The 16,873-nt window shown below is 42.6% G+C and overlaps 2 protein-coding genes across 2 annotated transcripts; both read right to left on the minus strand.

The window, feature by feature from the left end:
* Positions 1–31: 31 nt before the first annotated feature.
* On the minus strand, positions 32–9,092 carry slc35f3a (solute carrier family 35 member F3a). The gene is made up of 8 exons (XM_042078447.1): positions 8,963–9,092; positions 7,317–7,516; positions 4,176–4,530; positions 2,762–2,981; positions 2,422–2,547; positions 1,952–2,144; positions 1,093–1,182; positions 32–829 (listed from the first exon to the last, which is right to left on the minus strand). Exons 1-8 carry the CDS (start codon positions 9,022–9,024, stop codon positions 594–596), a joined length of 1,482 nt encoding a protein of 493 aa, XP_041934381.1. The 5' UTR covers positions 9,025–9,092; the 3' UTR covers positions 32–593.
* Positions 9,093–10,471: 1,379 nt separating this feature from the next.
* On the minus strand, positions 10,472–15,246 carry LOC121697125 (potassium channel subfamily K member 1-like). The gene is made up of 3 exons (XM_042078448.1): positions 14,539–15,246; positions 12,484–12,879; positions 10,472–12,016 (listed from the first exon to the last, which is right to left on the minus strand). The coding sequence occupies exons 1-3, from the start codon at positions 14,891–14,893 to the stop codon at positions 11,745–11,747; spliced, it is 1,023 nt and encodes a 340-aa protein (XP_041934382.1). The 5' UTR covers positions 14,894–15,246; the 3' UTR covers positions 10,472–11,744.
* Positions 15,247–16,873: the final 1,627 nt, after the last annotated feature.

Below are 16,873 nucleotides of genomic sequence, written 5' to 3' on the forward strand. Positions count from 1 at the left end.
TGTAATTCCATGGGAATATTATACTCTGCGATGCCTTTTAAATCTGAGGCATTTAACCTCTGAGCAAGGTGGTCAAGAGAGACACTCCATAGACGACACAGACATTCAACAGACTATATGTGTGCTTTCAAAGCTGCAGGCAGTACTTTAGAGGGATAGTCCATTAAAAATGTTTGTACACTGGTTGCCAGCACAAACAAATGCAGCCAAGCTTTAAACATTTTCAAATTCATTGTGGTTATATGTATGAGATTATAAACATGTTATCATACCAACAGATGTAACAAACATAAGCATTCAAACAAACAGTCAGCAGGAATAGTCCAAGGTCACACCCATTGCCCACTCAGCTTCAGTGGATAAAAGGCAAACTTGAAGCTATTTACATGGCAGTCCTACCACCCTGCAGTGAGCTAACATTTCTGCCTCCCTACAGTGTTTCTCTTGCTAACCTTATTATGGCAGTCCAGCAGCTGTTTTGTCCAGTAATCTGTCCCATCTTACTCCCGTGTTGTGAGAAATCCCCTTCTTCATGTTTGTCAGGCATGGCCCTATATGGCTTTAACAAACGGCTAGTCTCGGTGAGAGTTCAGTCAGTGTCCAGATGCCGGTTTGGAGGGACAGCTCTTCAGCACATGTGTAGTCTCTGTGCATGTGTCTGTGGCGCCCCCTGGGGGCTGCTGGTAGTGGTGCAGTGCGGAGCAGAGCTGCAGCAGACTCTGGTCCCAGTCCTCAGGCAGCAGCAGCAGTAGGAAGCCCACGCCAATAACGCTGAGGGCGATCACACGCACGCTGTTGAACTGCACCTCACTTGCACAGCGATCTATAACTGAGATGCCGTGAAATGCTCCGTTAGACACAACAGAGAGGAGGTTACAGTAATACATAATGGTGTAGAAGTGGACTTGTGTAAGATGATCTATTAATCTGTAATTAGCTTTTATCAAACTCATTCACCCATTGGTTTATTACATGCAAAAAGATCATTACCGTACATGAAAATTAGTATTACTGCTGGGTAATTTTGTATTTTCACCAAGCAACTTAGTTTCAGCTCACAAAAAAACAAACATTTTACTGAAATCAACTCACCAGCATTTACTGGTACACTGAGCACAACCCCCAGAGAGATCAGAGTTGGAAGTGTTATCAACACGCCAAAGTTCATCAGGAAGTTGAAGACTTCAAAAACAAGACAAATGGAATACAGAGATGATTAGGTTTGGATGAAACTCAATTTTCCTCTCGGTATAAACTAATGTTCCTGCTAATGTTCCTGCACCAGGAGGGAAAAGTCACTACCTCAGGAAACTGATAAAAAGTGGCCCTGTAATACTGTGGTGATTATAGTAATCAGAATGTGCCTAAGAGAAGGTGCTTTTTGAGCAAACCATTACAAAGACATTTGGCAGAGGTCTGTATCTCAATAGATACTCATCCAAAGTTGATTTTGCACTCTTGCATAGTTCCATGCGGTACAGTTTGAATCAGTTTAAGACTAATTTGTAACATTACTCTAATGTTACATATTGTCAGTTGTTGGGTAATGAAGTCATCCACTGAGTGATACATATTATTCTGTCTACTCAACAGCTTTATTATTACGATAGATTTGATGATTTTTCATGATCTGAATGTCTACAATTTTAGATGGCTCTCAACCTTTAAGAAACAACATTTGCCTGTGTCTACTGCAGTGTATCTATTAAAGCTGTATGTGTGTGTGTGTGTGTGTGTGTGTGTGTGTGTGTGTGTGTGTGTGTGTCTGTGTGTGTGTGTGTATGTGTGTGTGTGTTTATGTGTGTTTGTGTGTGTTTGTGTGTGTCTGTGTGTGTGTGTGTGTGTGTGTGTGTGTGTGTGTGTGTGTGCGTTTGTGTGTGTGTGTGTGTGTGTGTGGGTGTGTGTGTGTGTGTGTGTGTGTGTGTGTGTGTGTGTTTTGAAGATCACCCACCTAGTAGCAGAGCGGCAGCCCCACAGAGACAGGCCCAGGGCACGTCCCCCAGAGAGCCTAGTTCCTCCGCACCAGTCAGCAGCAGGAGGAGGGGGACCACACCAACAAACACCAGGTTGGCCCCACCCAGGACACTCAGGTACAGAGCCGCTTCTCCCAGCTTAGCACTGCCCAGGAAGAGTCTAAACAGAACCTACAGAGAGACAGGTGGAGGATGGAGAGAGAGAGAGAGAGAGCAAGAGAGAGAAAAAGAGAGACAGTGAGAGAGAGAGAGAGAGAGAGAGAGAGATGCAGCAATGAGCAGACTTACAAAATTCAAAGAGAGACAAAGGAGGGACATATGGCAGGCAATGTGAAATATGAAAGCATTCTTAAGAATACAGATATTCTATATATGTTGTATATGCAGTGTGTGTACATGTGAACGGGGTGGTTGAGTGAAACATTGTTGAAATGACTATCACATTCACCTTGTACAATGCAGCCATGGAGGCAGAGGCTACTACCAGTGAGATGCCAAACACAGAGTAGCTATGGAAACCATCTGCATATGTCATCATCACTATGCCAGCAATGGATAAAATGGCGGCAACAATCTGTGGATGGACAGACACAAAGGCACTTCCAACTGAAAAGTGTAATACACACTCCATTGGAAAAACAAAGAATAACAGACATTGCTCTTCAGCATGGATCCAAAGAAACAACCCAAACTGTAATAACAGACAACTACAACTCCTAGTTGCAACTACAACAACTTAGTCCCCCTAAGAAGTGATCCCCATCACACAGACATGAGCGTCCTCTCACCCGAACACCCATAAAGCGCTGTTGCAACACGACCCAGGACAGCAGGAAAACAAAGGCTCTGGAGCAGCAAAAGAGGGCAGAGGCGTCAGTGGGTGGAATCATCCGCAGTCCTTGCAGGTACAGGTAGCAGGTGAGAGTCCACAACAGCCCAAACGGAACCACACGACCCACCAGAACTCGCTTGGTCAGCCCCTCATCACCAAGGAAACGACAGCACTCCCTACAAAGGTCAGGAGCATGCACAGAATTCATGTTGTTGTTTTTTTGTAATGTACTGTATCATTAATAACACTAAGCTATGTTAATATAAGCCAGATTGAGAAATGAGACTGACACACAGACACAGACACAGACACACACACACACACACACGCACACACACACACACACACACACACACACACACACACACACACACACACACACACACATTTTATTTGAGCACACCTCAAACTGTGATAAAGTGCTGATGTGCCTGTGAAACTCCTGAGCAAAAGGACAGGGTCAGAGAAGGCAAGGGCAGCTTCTTCAGCTCTCTCCCAATAAACCCCCAGAAGGGCATTATCTATGCAAGTCAATACCAGGGTTTCACAGAGACTCACAGAGACACAGAGTCCAACAGCTTCCAACTTACACTGAGGCCATATCATGAATCCAAATAAGGTTTCAGTATTGCTTAATCAGGAATAAACTGAAATGATTTTTTAAGAAACTATTTCATTTCATTTTATTATTTTTATGATGAGAGAATGGAATAATGGTTAATGTTATTTAAGATTTAGATGTTGAATAGAAGAAATTATGGAAGCTGGTAGCTGATCAGGTGGAAAGAAATGTCCCATGCAGTCTGTGAAAGATAAATTAAATGTGCAACCCCTAATCCTTACCGTCTGTGCTCCTGAAGCAGCATTGTTGATTGGCTAAATGGCTTGGTTTGTTTGGTTGGTTTCCAAATGTACAAAACCAGGTTGGTGCAGAAACACACTGAGTTTACTCAGGATGGGCAAATAGAGGAATGTGAGGAGAAGTTTGCTACATGTGATCAAAAGTGTAATCAATAGTCTGTGCATGAAGAACTGTACTTAAACTCCATGTGTCAAAATCTAGCTTTCAGGCGCTGCATACACCATGTTGTAACTACTGCATCATTAAAGGTGTGATCCGTTGCTTCAGGGTCACAGAAGAAAGGGGAATATCTTGTATTGGCTGGCTGTTCAGCTCAAATATTAACCACCTTTCGTTATCGTAAGACCCTTCAGCAAAGTTACTAGTGGGCTCTGGTAAGAAGAGACTCCACTCAAATCTGATATTAGATGTCCATCAGGAAGATTTTTGACAAAGCAGAGTGCATCAAAAAGTATCCCACTGGTGAAACACAAAAATAATGTTTAGTCAAGAATGGAAGACTCTGTACCTGAACCTCTGTCGAGGACTCTGCCTCTCCGCACTGCAGCACAAGTAGCCAAGGTAGTACAGGGGGAAGAGGAGGCAGTTCCAGGAGGTGGAGAACCAGGTGATGGTCAGGGGGGCATTCAAACGCCTGAGGGTCACCTTGGCAAGTTGGGTGGAGCCGCACCATGACCAGCACACGCACATTGTCACGGCAACGCCCCACAGAGCCTGTTGCAGGTGCACCATGACGATTTGCGTATAGCAACGCAGCTTCCTGCTCCTGCTTGCCTTGGACACGTCGGCCTGGGACCCACTGCTTGTCATGGAAAACTCATCAGGCTTGGACAGAGGGGCTTTGTCGTTGGAAGCTTCCTCACCTGCAGAGGGGAGAGCGATCTTCACATTTTCATTTTTATGGAGTCAACATTCTGGAGAATGTACCGGTAGATGAGAATACCATTCTTAAGTGCACGAAACAGAACAGCCACAGATAATGTTACTGCTACTACACTGTACATATCTGTACATGTTGTTCATACATTGTTCATACTACATAGCCATATCAATTCTGCTCTTATAAGGTTACTGCTAATACACTGAATATTTATATTTAATGTAAATGTAAATCAGGTTTCTAGGCCAAGTATACTTGTGTATACAAGGAATTTGGTCTCTGCATTTATTAGTGAACACACAAAGCACACAGTGAACACACAGTGAGGTGAAGCACACACCAACCCGGAGCAGAGAGCTGCCTTGCTACAGCGGCACTTGGGGAGCAGTGAGGGGTTAGGTGCCTTGCTCAAGGGCACTTCAGCCATGGATGTGGGCATAGTAGAGCAGTGCTCAACCACTTCCCCCACATTTTTCCTACTGGTTGGGGATCGAACCGGCAAACCTTTGGTTATAAGCTCAAAGCCCTAACCCAGTGTTTCTCAAACTTTTTTTCTGGGGACCCACTTTTTAAAAATGACGGACTATCGCGACCCAACTCATGACAAACTAACCAGTAGGCCATGGCTGCCCCCTTTATTTAATTTATATTAGTGTAAACCATACCACCTTCTTAACAATATACTACTGTCTACACTGCACTATATATCTTCTACTGTCTATGCACCACCTGCCTATACTTTGTATATCACGTTTTCTGCTTTTTTCTGGTTAGACGCAAACTGCATTTTGTTGTCTTTGTACTTGTACTCTGCACAATGAAAATAGAGTTGAATCTAATCCAATCTAATCTAGTGTAAACAGAGTGCCGTGCTGTGCCGACATGGTATCCCTATCTAGCTGCTGATCTGATGCTGTATAAGATGTTCTGACAACTGATCAGAACACCGTACACAGCTGCTTAACCTCAGGACTATTGCACTATTTTATGCTCTAGGTCACACGCGGTCCTGCCATCAGAGAGAGGGAGAGAAGAGGGAGGGAGAGAGGGAGAGAGAGAGGGAGAGATAAATGAAACGTGATATAGAAGGATGTGTGGTGACTGTTCAGGACTGTCTCCTTGTTTATGTGTTGTCTGTACATCAATAGAATGGTTGACTGACCTAACTGACTGCCAACAAATCATATACAGTAATTAAGAAAATAGCCCATAACATGAAGGCATTGGGGCGAAATATTGTATAGAAAACACACACGCAATTTCTTTCAACCAATTACTTGAAGAAAGATTATCTTGAGGGAAGAAATGGATATAAATTTGTCCCATTAAACTTAAATGAGAGAGAGAGAGAGAGAGAGAGAGAGAGAGAGAGAGAGAGAGAGAAGTGTCTCTCTGAGTGTCTGTGTGTGTATGTGTGTGTGTGTGTGTGTGTGTGTGTGTGTGTGTGTGTGTGTCTGAGAAAGCGAGAGAGAGATCCGAGTGTGTGTGTGTGTGTGTGTGTGTGTGTGTGTGTGTGTGTCTGAGAAAGCGAGAGAGAGAGATCCGAGTGTGTGTGTGTGTGTGTGTGTGTGTCTGAGAAAGCGAGAGAGAGAGATCCGAGCTCTGGATGACAAGGAGGCAGACAGACTGTCCCCATGCGCAGACCAAACGATGTTTGTTATCCCAAGAACGCCAGAAGTAGGCAGTGAGTGATGTAAGGCTGAGCCCAGCATAGCTGAACCTGCCCCTGAAGTTTATCAAGCGAGAAGGGAAGTCACTACAGAAAGCAGCCCTCAACACAGCTACTGACACTGAGCCTGCCCATGCTGAGCGCTGCACAAATATTAACACTGGAACGGATAAGAAATATCAACACTTCTTATAGATAAGTGCATATACAAAACACTGCAATGAAGTAATCACAAAAATAAAGTAGTCTGTCCCTCAGATATACTTCACTTACTGCAGTCCTCCCTGGTGTATTAAAATTCAGTCTATTCATGAAGAAAATGGCAAAAGGGTGTGACTAGATTATCTCCCTGCTCACTCACGGGATGAAATATGCTCATGAGCGTGCACACAAATGAGCAAGTAGTGAGAGACGGGATTAGGCCAGACCTGTGACTCTGCAGAAATATTTTTGGCACACTTTTTAATCAACTATGAATGCCACCTCAGACACTACCATCTCAGCGACTGCAAGCAGTATCCACTAACGACAACACCCCTACTTTCAAAACCTTGAGCTCAGACTGATGTGTGGAGTATGGCTGAAAGCATCACAGTCATGTAGCAGTCAATCATATTTGAAGTGTAGTCTACCGAATATTCATATTCTACAGTTATTGAACTAATGAACAGTCCCTCTACTAGTCTTTAACTAAACTGTTTGTCCTTCCTGAGGTAATGGGTGAAATGTCGGCGACACCAGTCTAACTGTGCGCCCGCATGCAAGGCAAAAATTGATGCTGTGGGTGAAGTGGCAGGCGTAGATCGATGCGCGAGCAGGTGGATGTGCGCGGCAATCTTGGCCGTGGCATCCATCATCATCAGAGTCGACTGGGGTACACCGACGTGTTAGGTAATAAATTGCTGGCAAAACAATAACAGGTTACTTTGCAGTTGCCACAGAATTTTATATTAAGTATTGACGTTTAATATTAAGATACCCAGGCAAGGTAGACCAACCAGGAAAAAGAAATGCATAGGCTACTCTGTAGAGTTATCCATGTATCTTCTATCAGAGACCTGTTATTTTGATCAATGAGTAGGCTAGCCTACTACTCTTACCACTGCAGCCATAGTAGCCAGCAATTCTAAGTATTCGCTCTTCGATTGACGTATTGTTGATTGTCTCCACGGAGCGGGACGACTTCAACTCTTCTTTAGTATCGTCATCGACGACAACAACGAGGGCCTTCAGCTGCTGTAGTTGTGGGCTAATATCAGACAGGCGCCTTGGGCTCAAGTCTGGAGCAGTTCTCATACCTCTGCAAAACAAGGAATTATATGAGTTGCACAGCATATTGATAAGCACAGACCAGAGCAAAGCAGTCAGATGAAAGTGCCAAATTAACGTTATGCTTTCTTCATGTTTTGTTCCCAAGCAAGTGTCTTGGGGATGAGGAAGAGAGTTGTGTTGTGCAGGTCTTGTCACTGTAGGCCTATTGGATTGGAATTTGGCATTGTGTTTATGGTGTCCTGTATGTTAATTAGGCCTAGGCCTATTTAACTGCTTATAGCATATTTTTTCCTACCTGATAATGCACCTTACCAAGTAAGTGCCATGGAAATTCATTGTGTGAATATTCAATGATATTAGATAATTAGACGCATACCAATGAACACAAGATTAGTCCTATTACAGTGGCACTGTATTTTCTACAGGAAGATAAAAACATCAACTTAAACCAGACAGAATTATTTAAGAGTCATCCCATTTAAATATCTAATTTTGAGCACATAAAACCTGCAAGAGAAATGTTAAATGTTGATGTTAACTGTCAACTTTTCAGTTGCTGTGAACTCAGGCTTATCTACAGAGGCTGGCATCAGACTGGGACAGAGGCTCCATGTGTAGACACACAAGACAGAGAGCTCAGTCACAGTTAGCAGATGGAGAACGAGGGCCATCAGGAGTTTGCTGCAATACAAACGACTCAGACAGGTGGGCCAAAGGATGCAGCAGTAAACGAGGGTGGGACAGATGGGGGAGTAGATGCTGCAGTAAAGACCCAGGCCAAAAACCTCTGCCTGCCACCTGGCTGTGTCAGCACACACACACACACACACAGATGGGGAGGGTGGTGGTGGGGCAGTGGTCAGTTGTTGAAAACAGAAGAAGGAACCAGATGGCGGACCTGTTTCCAAGAAGTTTATAGCACAGTGACCAACTGAACTACAAGAGAGAGTTAATGTGGTATAATTTTCTTCACCATTTCAGCAGTATTCAATACAACACCCTTAGCCATCTCTAAGGCGTTGAAGTCAAATAGGGACATGACTTAACTTTTTATGTATTTTGAATATATTTTCTTGCATGACAATGACAGATTATTGTAGAATGTCCCTCATGTGGTGAGTAATATTTTCAAGTTTCAAATTAGACAACGTCATTGTTTTGGAGTGCAATCACTGCCACAGAACTGTGTTGTTCCAAACAAATCCAAGTCATTATGGAGCTACACAGAACCAAGAGAAGAAGCAGCCTGACTAAACCTGTTTAAAGAACTACAGGTCCTCCGTTTACTCCGTTTTCAGCACAAACAGAGCTACAAGCAAACATATTTAGTATTTTTAAGGAACATATAGTTTCACTAGTTTAAATCCCAACTCTGTTTGTTAGACATTGAAACTTACATTAAGCTGCTCTTGCGGCTCTGTGTGCTAGCCAGGTGAGAGTGCTGACACAGGTAGCGAGTGGAACGAGCCCCTACCTCTTGGTGCGGTTGCTGTGCGGAGAGCAGGGGGCCTCTGCTGTCTGCTCGGCTCGCTGCATTGCGCCGGTGCATCATGTGTAGGGCTCCCGTCCTTGCAGTGTGGCAGCAGCGCTGTCCAGAGCCAGCTCCTGAAAGATGACTAGAAGGAGGAGGGGTGCGACGCTGGAGACAGATCGTGTGTGTGTATTTGTGTGTGTGTGTCTGAGTATGCACCCGAGTGGGGAGGGGCTTGGGGCTCGGGCGCGGATCGATTGGGAAGAACCTCCGCCACGTAGCAAGCCTGGCTCCCCTGCTGTGAAGAGACCTGTGCTTAGTCAGGCAAAAATTCCTGACAGAGCTTATCAATAAGCCAGCCGACACTCTGCACCGGAGACTGCTGTGGGGAGGGAGGCGGTAAGGTTTACTCCGACACCCACTGACACAGAGACCCCCTGCGCAGACCCCAGGGAGCCCCAGCGGATGGGAGGCAGACCTGCAGAGATCTCGCTGGGGCCCTGGAGACCGAGCCAGCCCTGCCCTGCCCGGAGCGTGGGGAGCCTGGAGGAGGGAGATTAATGATCAGCGTCTCCAATGCAGTTTAGATGAACTCACGGATGATGGGTGTATCAAGGACATAGCAAAGTCGCAGTTAAAGTGGCAGAGCTGTGAGAACAAAGTAAACAAAAATCCTTTGGCCATAGTCAGCTTCTACGAAAGGTTAACGAAAGTTTTGGAATGGAATCTCGGTGTACTGTAGCTGAACAACAAATATGTCCAATGGAACTTTGTTAGTAAATAGCAAATAGCTGCCTAATATATTGTATACTTTCATGAGGATGATATCAGCAGAAGTGTTGGCTTTGTGTTCTGTTACCTAGGTAAGGGTATGCACTTTCACCATTGATGTGACACTTTACAAGCTATTCTAATAAAGCATGTAGAGTTGTTCCAATTGGAGAATGTGCTTTCATGTGGATTTCAGCATCAACTTTCAATATTACACTTTGATTTCAATTTGTATGACATTGCACATTCCATTTCACGAAAAGAGTCTCTTCATACATGAAGAAGTAATTTGAAATAGTTCATTTTATCATCCGTTTCATTACAGCATGACAGACCAAAAGAATTGTAGAACAACAAAAGTCCACATTACACATGTTAAACATAAACCACTGTGTGAAATCCAGAAGTGGGAACAGCTGGCATTGCAAGCAAATTCACATCATACAAAGAGGTGAGATAAGTAAGTATACTCTTTTGATTTAGTGAAAAACACACACAGTACAGTGTGGTGAAGCAAACACTAATCCCTACGCAGTGAGCTGCCTGCTACAGCTGCACTCAGGGAGCAGTGAGGGGTTAGGTGCCTTGCTCAAGGACCTAAATAGATCATAGTATTATATTTATTGATTCGTTAAGTTAATAAACTTGGTTAAAACTTGGTTAATACACCGTAATTTCTTTGTAAACATGAGAACTAATGTAAGTATCCAATTTTACATAAACCAGACCACAAACACACAATACATAGCATATTCTGTTTATTATTTTGTCAAGTGATTTTCTGGACTAACATCACCAACATGAGTCTAAGTGACACATTCAATTTTTTGGTTGCAGAAATACAGCTTAAAACAGAACAGAACAAAACAAAAAATATATATTTTAAATTCTCAGTAAAACATAAATAAAGTAAATTTTACTTAGAGCCCTAGGACATGCTCCTTACATGACAAATAGATAGAAATAATCTGTCTAAACACAAAATAATATCTGTTTTCCTTCTCAGTGTTAATAATGAGATCAATGATTTGTTTTGATCATAAAGCCATAACGCTACCATAGGGAACATAGACACTGTAACAGTAACCACTGAGTCGATTTATATGATTTCAGACTAAGAATGTTATATACAGAAAATAAATGAAGGTGCTACACTAAGGACACTATTCAGATATAAAGCACTTTCACTCTACTTGCAGTTTTTAAGTAGGTCCCTAGACATGTCCCTTACAATCCATTATGGAATGTTGTTGATCTTACAGTAGCATCATGCTTCAACCATAGACTGTAAAAAATAGGCAACAACATGATTATTGCCTTCTGTTCATTGGACACCTAATGGCATCACAGTACAAGCAAAATATATCAGTTGTGAACAGTGCCCCCTCCTGGCCATTTGGATGAACAGCAGAGCTGTATCAGTAAAGAATGATGTTTTGTTGGTGTTTTTGGATCTGGTAACCACTTGCATTTGTGTTTTTGTGTTTTTGCACAGAGATTGACAAGAGAAGAGACTGTTTTTGTTAACAATACCATTATTTTTTCCAGTAAGTAATATGTGGTTAGCAATAAGTACACTTGTCCAGTGTTTGTACTGCTCATAAGACACCGAACAGCTGACATGACACCATTTACAGTTTATGGCAACACATTACTGTATGTACAACTATCAGGGACCAGCCCATACATGTTACATTGTAACAAATAAGTTGACAGACTACATTAAAAACCTACTGACAACATCCATGCCTTTTAAGGAATACAGCATTGATTCAAATTTACAGTAGTTTATGCAGCAGTGGCATGGCACAACAGTAACTTAAAAAATACACCAGTCTAATGATTACTTATAAAAATAAAAAATAAAAATACTTCACCAATCGCATGCACAACCTAGTAAAGACCCTGGCATACCATCAAGTAAGACTATAACACGTATAGACAGTAGATTAAAAATATTTTCAAGTCTAAATTTCTCTGATGACTACAGGTCTGATCAAACAAGGAATTGGTCTCATTTAATTACAACGCTGTCGCTGGGAGTGACTGGTGAAGCTTCAGCCATAGAGGTGTCATCTGTAAAGGGATCTCCCTTATTATCTGTCACAGGGGTTGTCTGTTCACATACTGTGGTGAAGGACAGATGGTCATGATCCACAATGGTCAACTCGTCCTCCTTCTTCTCCTGCTTCACGTAGAACATTTTCCTCAAGGTTTTCAGATGCTGCAGCTCACAGAAGGTCTCCAGCACTACAAGCATTGCAATCAGGCCAAGGAGCAAATAAGCTGTAAAGGAGACAACAACGATGTGTCAAAAGTTGTTTGTCGGATTGTTAGTGTATGTGTGTGTGTGTGTGTGTGAGAGAGTGTGTGTGTGTGTTTGTGTGTGTGTGTGAAAGAAAGAGAGAGAGATAGAGAGAGAGATGGAGAGTGAGAGATTTTGTTTCAAAGTTGTATACTGCAGGGGGCGGATATGCTAAGTCAGATGATATGAGTATTTCTGCCCACACATCCGCAGCACTTGTCCTTCCACTGCTCTTGCACATTCATAATTATTTGCAGCTTGTGGTTTCTAAATATCTCGTCTCTGTACACACTTAAAGGTACAGTCTGCTATATTGTTATCTCATACACCTTTTGTCAAATTCAGCTAATTGCAACCCACAGTCCTCTGCCTGTCTCTTCAATGTTTGTGCTTAAAAAAATAAATAAAAAAAAAAAACGTCTGTATGAGGTGCATTCCCAAACCTCACCTGTGATGCCCACTTTGTAGAGCTGACGGAAGCGCTGGTTGTAGCCCTCCCCCGGGACGTAGTCCCCAAGGCCAATGGTGCTCAGCGAGATGAAGCAGAAGTAGAAAGACTCCAGGAAGTTCCAATCGTCCTCGAGCGCCGAGAAGATTATGGCAGGAATGAGGAAGAAGCACGAGGCCGTGATCAGGGCCAGCAGAGCGGCGTGAACTCCAGCCACCAGAGGCTTCGACAGCCCCAGCCGCCTGTGCAGGTAGTTAACAGGCCGCCGTGTGACGTAGACCATGATCCTCTGGACCACCGCCGTGAGGAAGAGGAGGGTGAAGGGGATCCCGAGGACAGAGTAGATGATGCAGAAGGCTTTTCCTCCATCGGATAGTGGCACCGAGTGTCCATAGCCTGCAGAGTATAGCACACAAACACACATGCTTATCTGACTGGGAATATTCCTGCTCACAATATGTTATCATTACCAAATATTGACACAAGACAAAGCTATCTGATTTACCTAACCTCTTTGGTTTTCCAGAGTCGCTTACACAATGCATTTTGATGTATGTTATTTCATCTAAATTGTGAAATTCTGTGGAACTTAAACCATAATGCAGTAGTATAGATAAATCATTTCTCTCTTTTGCCTATTTCTGGGTATTTATTCTCTCCTTCAGTGACAAATCTGATGCATTATAGATGCAATGTATTGAGAATCACCAAATTATATTGTGATAGCATCTTAATAAGTTTGTCCCCAACAAAACATTATTTTCAGAAACTCATTTTCCATGCAGCGGTCATGTTTGTTATTTTGGGATGAACAACAACACCATGTACACAGGAGAGTTTATCAGGGTGTATGTTACCCTAAGATAGGCCTATGGCTGGACCTACCTTTGCCAAAATATAATATATACTATTTGGGCTTCTTGCTCGTCATACATTTGTTTATGAGAATAATGGTGGAACATTTACTTTTGAACTGCTGATAAGGGATGGCATTGATGAAGTGTCTGTATAGTTCATTGTCAAAGACATGCTACCTGTGATTAGTGAAATCCTCTCCTGATCTCTTCCCTACATGGTGTGGATTACATTACGTAAGGCCAAGAGGAATTATAGCAACACTGCCCACAGGTTTAGCCTTCAAACACGCTATACTACACCTCACCCTCAGAATCAGATCACTGAAGAGGAGGTGCATGAGAATTTCAGTGTGAATTTTCAGTATGGACAATAGGAAGCCTATGCTTTCTGAAGTTTTATCATGTATTATTATATTATAATACTATATTTATCATATGTTTTTGTTTTCATCCAAATTGGTCATCAGTCTCAAAATATGAGAATAACTTAAAGTTTAAGCTGTATTTATGTTAAATCAGTAGACTATCCTTATTTGTCTCTGAAGCAAACACTATAGGCTACTTTCGTTTTGTCAGAATATTTATGTGGTCTCTTATAGGTTTTAAGATCTCTTACAGGTTTTAAGATGAACACAAAGCAGCTACAGTAGTGTATTTTTCTGAGAGGAAAGGCACGAACGGAAATCAACTCTTTGTTATGTGACCTCTGGTGCGATGCAGCTTGGTGTCTCGTTTCACTTGCGCGTTAGGTGAAACCTTTGAGGTGAGACTTGATTTGGGAGAGGCCATCTCTCAATAGGCTATTTTGTTTGTGGATGTACATGTTTTTTGTTTGCCCCAATTAGGTTTTTTAATCGGACATAGGTTTGGTAATTATGTTGTCTACTTTAGGCCTACAAGCAATAGTTGATAGATACAGGTAGGCCCTGTTTTCTCCTGAACCAAGTTATTGGGCTAAATATTTCAAGTTACGCATGAACTCATAGTATTCCCATCAGGTGTATCCCTGGCTGGATTTCCATGTTTCATTAATATGTTGATCAGACTAAATGCCTCACATTTACAGATAGATAGAGCAGGCCTATATCTTTGATCGTTTTCAGATTATCACCTGAATTTGAACCTGAACCATCAAAAGAGACGTCAATTAGAGTAAAGTAAAAAGGTTGCTCTCTGGTTAGGTGGTGGCACAGCTTACCTGTGGTGGAGAGAACAGTGCTTGCGAAAAATAGCGAAGAGGTAAAATCCCAGTTCCTGTTTGCGGATGCGTTGTTTAGCACAGACACTCCGTAATTGTTTGCCTCAAGCACTCTCGCAAGAAACTCTTCTAAACGATCGTCAGATAAGCAGGTATTGTCCTGAAGAAACTGCTGTTTGAATGATAGGAGGTCCCTTTTCAGGTCATCCTCATACGGTAATTCCACAGAAGAGAATATTAAAGCTCCGAGTATCAGGTATAATACATAGCTCACTACAAGGCACACAAAACACCACGTCGTTTTATTACCTTGTATCAGCCTCATACATGCGCTTCCCGAAAGACACTGAAGCATGTCGTTTTGTTGCTACCGGTAAGCTATCAGGGTGAATTAAAATAAATATTTCTCGGTGGTCAGTGTCGAACACACCTAGAAATGCAATAGAAAAGAGCCTCTGAAAATGAAACTTTTCAACTGCTCGGTTTCCTGCTCGTTGTGAAGCAATGATGAGATCAGTGACGTCGCCTGACAAGGATGGTGGCGGCGCGATGTGAGCTATGACGGCGACAGCTGCAGGCACACCTAAACCTGACTTGTAGACCACTAGGACTATTTTAAGTATGCGACTGATTCAGAAACAAACGGCAAGTTTTAAGTCATTTTCCCGTCCACAGTTGACGGAGATTGGCCTCAGTTTAGAAACTGTCTTCATGCCCCACCCACTCACACACGTATACACCTGCCTTATCTGTGACGATCTCTCTGGTCAAACAGGTTTTGAAGGTGTGTGTGAAAGACTGCCAATTCATAACAAAGAATGGGAGGTGACCACAAGTGATCAGGAAGGAGGCATATGCACATACCTGGGACATTGCCGTTGCTAAGGGATATTCAAACATGGATAAAAAGGCAATGTCATCATCAATATTTACAGCACTTCATTTGTTTGGTAGGCTTTAGCCTGTGCTTGTATGATAGCCGATGTCAGTTGCCAGAAAGTGGTTTCCACCTCTTTTCATAATATGTAAAAGTAAGTTACTTTTTCACACAGACAAGAAAACTGAGTGATAGCTTATGTCAGATCTCAAAGTAGCCTATCTTATAGTATAGTATGGTATTAGAATAGTATCTATTTTTATGTGTACTTATTTGCCTTAGCCTACTTATTCACTGTAAATGTGTGCTGCTGTCACGTAGGGCAATAGTTAACACAGGCCTGTCTTCTTTAATTCATTTTTACATTCAGTGAAGATGCCACTGTGTGACTATGCAGTCATGATGTGAAAAGACAGCTCTGTTTCAGATGTAAATTCTGCATGTCTTTTTTAAGGATGAAACTGTCAAACCTCTTGTTCTTGTGTTATAAACACACCCCTCTCCTTGTGTGCTGTCAAAGCCTCAGATGAAGACCACATCCCCCTCAATAAGTGGAAAGCTAACTATGACTCATCAGACTTGACTTCTCCTTTTGCATACCAATGATGGCGAAACTCAAGGGCAGTTTGGTCAGACAAGGTCATGCTACTACACAACCAACATTGATGCATTCGGAAACTCACTGTATTTCAATGTAGGCCTGCAGTACAAAATGTTTCTTAATCTTTAAACCAAGCAAAGGTGCCCTTAGCCCCCTCACAGATGCTAATATCAATTTCATGGTTTGTAGTATTGATATTTTAAAGCTATACTGTCAGTGGCACCGTGGCACTCCAGGGCGCACACAACACTGATTACTGTTGCATCACTATCTGGTTTAGTGACGGCAGAGGCGCTGCAGCAGAGCGCATCCTGCCTGCGTTGCAGTGTACTGGTCGATGTGCTGAGTCAGACCACTCTGTCCCAAGGCTATGGGGACCTTAGCTGGCTAGCGAGAGGTGGCTCAGAATAGACTTAGGTCTGCTGCTCCGAGCTATTTTTGGCTCATCAGAGGGAAATAGAGACCTGCTGCACAGCTAGGCAGAAAAAAAATCCATTACAAAGTTTTTGGTTGTAGTTTCTCTTGAAATGTATGCATTTTGTTTACATTTATTTGTTGTCCTGTATCTTTTATAGTGTCATAAATGTAAATAGTGACAATATTTGAAATTCATATTTTGCAGCCCAGGTTTTTCATACTCCTCCAGTGAAGAACATGTGAAATGTGCACAAACATATGACCTCCCTCTCCAATGAGTTTCAGCGACACAGATAAGTGTTTGTGTATGGTATGTATGGTATGTATATGGGGAGGGACATGTATATTGCAGAGGCCTGCTGAGCTCAATGGAAGATCCAAATGTGTGTGTGGATATGGAAGGGTTAGGTAAATACAGTATTATTATTAACATTTACAGT

This window comes from Alosa sapidissima, chromosome 22, assembly GCF_018492685.1.
Source record: "Alosa sapidissima isolate fAloSap1 chromosome 22, fAloSap1.pri, whole genome shotgun sequence".
Taxonomy (NCBI): domain Eukaryota; kingdom Metazoa; phylum Chordata; class Actinopteri; order Clupeiformes; family Clupeidae; genus Alosa; species Alosa sapidissima.

Bases quoted from the DNA above. Each gene is read 5' to 3' on its own strand.
- slc35f3a (XM_042078447.1), bottom strand. From the start codon at position 9,024: ATGCAGCGAGCCGAGCAGACAGCAGAGGCCCCCTGCTCTCCGCACAGC. The intron at 2,548-2,761 runs GTGAGAGGACGC...GTCCATCCACAG, and splicing joins AGCGCTTTATGGGTGTTCGG to ATTGTTGCCGCCATTTTATC. The intron at 2,145-2,421 runs GTGAATGTGATA...GTCTCTCTGTAG, and splicing joins CCATGGCTGCATTGTACAAG to GTTCTGTTTAGACTCTTCCT.
- LOC121697125 (XM_042078448.1), bottom strand. From the start codon at position 14,893: ATGCTTCAGTGTCTTTCGGGAAGCGCATGTATGAGGCTGATACAAGGT. The intron at 12,880-14,538 runs GTAAGCTGTGCC...TATACTCTGCAG, and splicing joins CACTGTTCTCTCCACCACAG to GCTATGGACACTCGGTGCCA. The intron at 12,017-12,483 runs GTGAGGTTTGGG...TCTCCTTTACAG, and splicing joins CTACAAAGTGGGCATCACAG to CTTATTTGCTCCTTGGCCTG.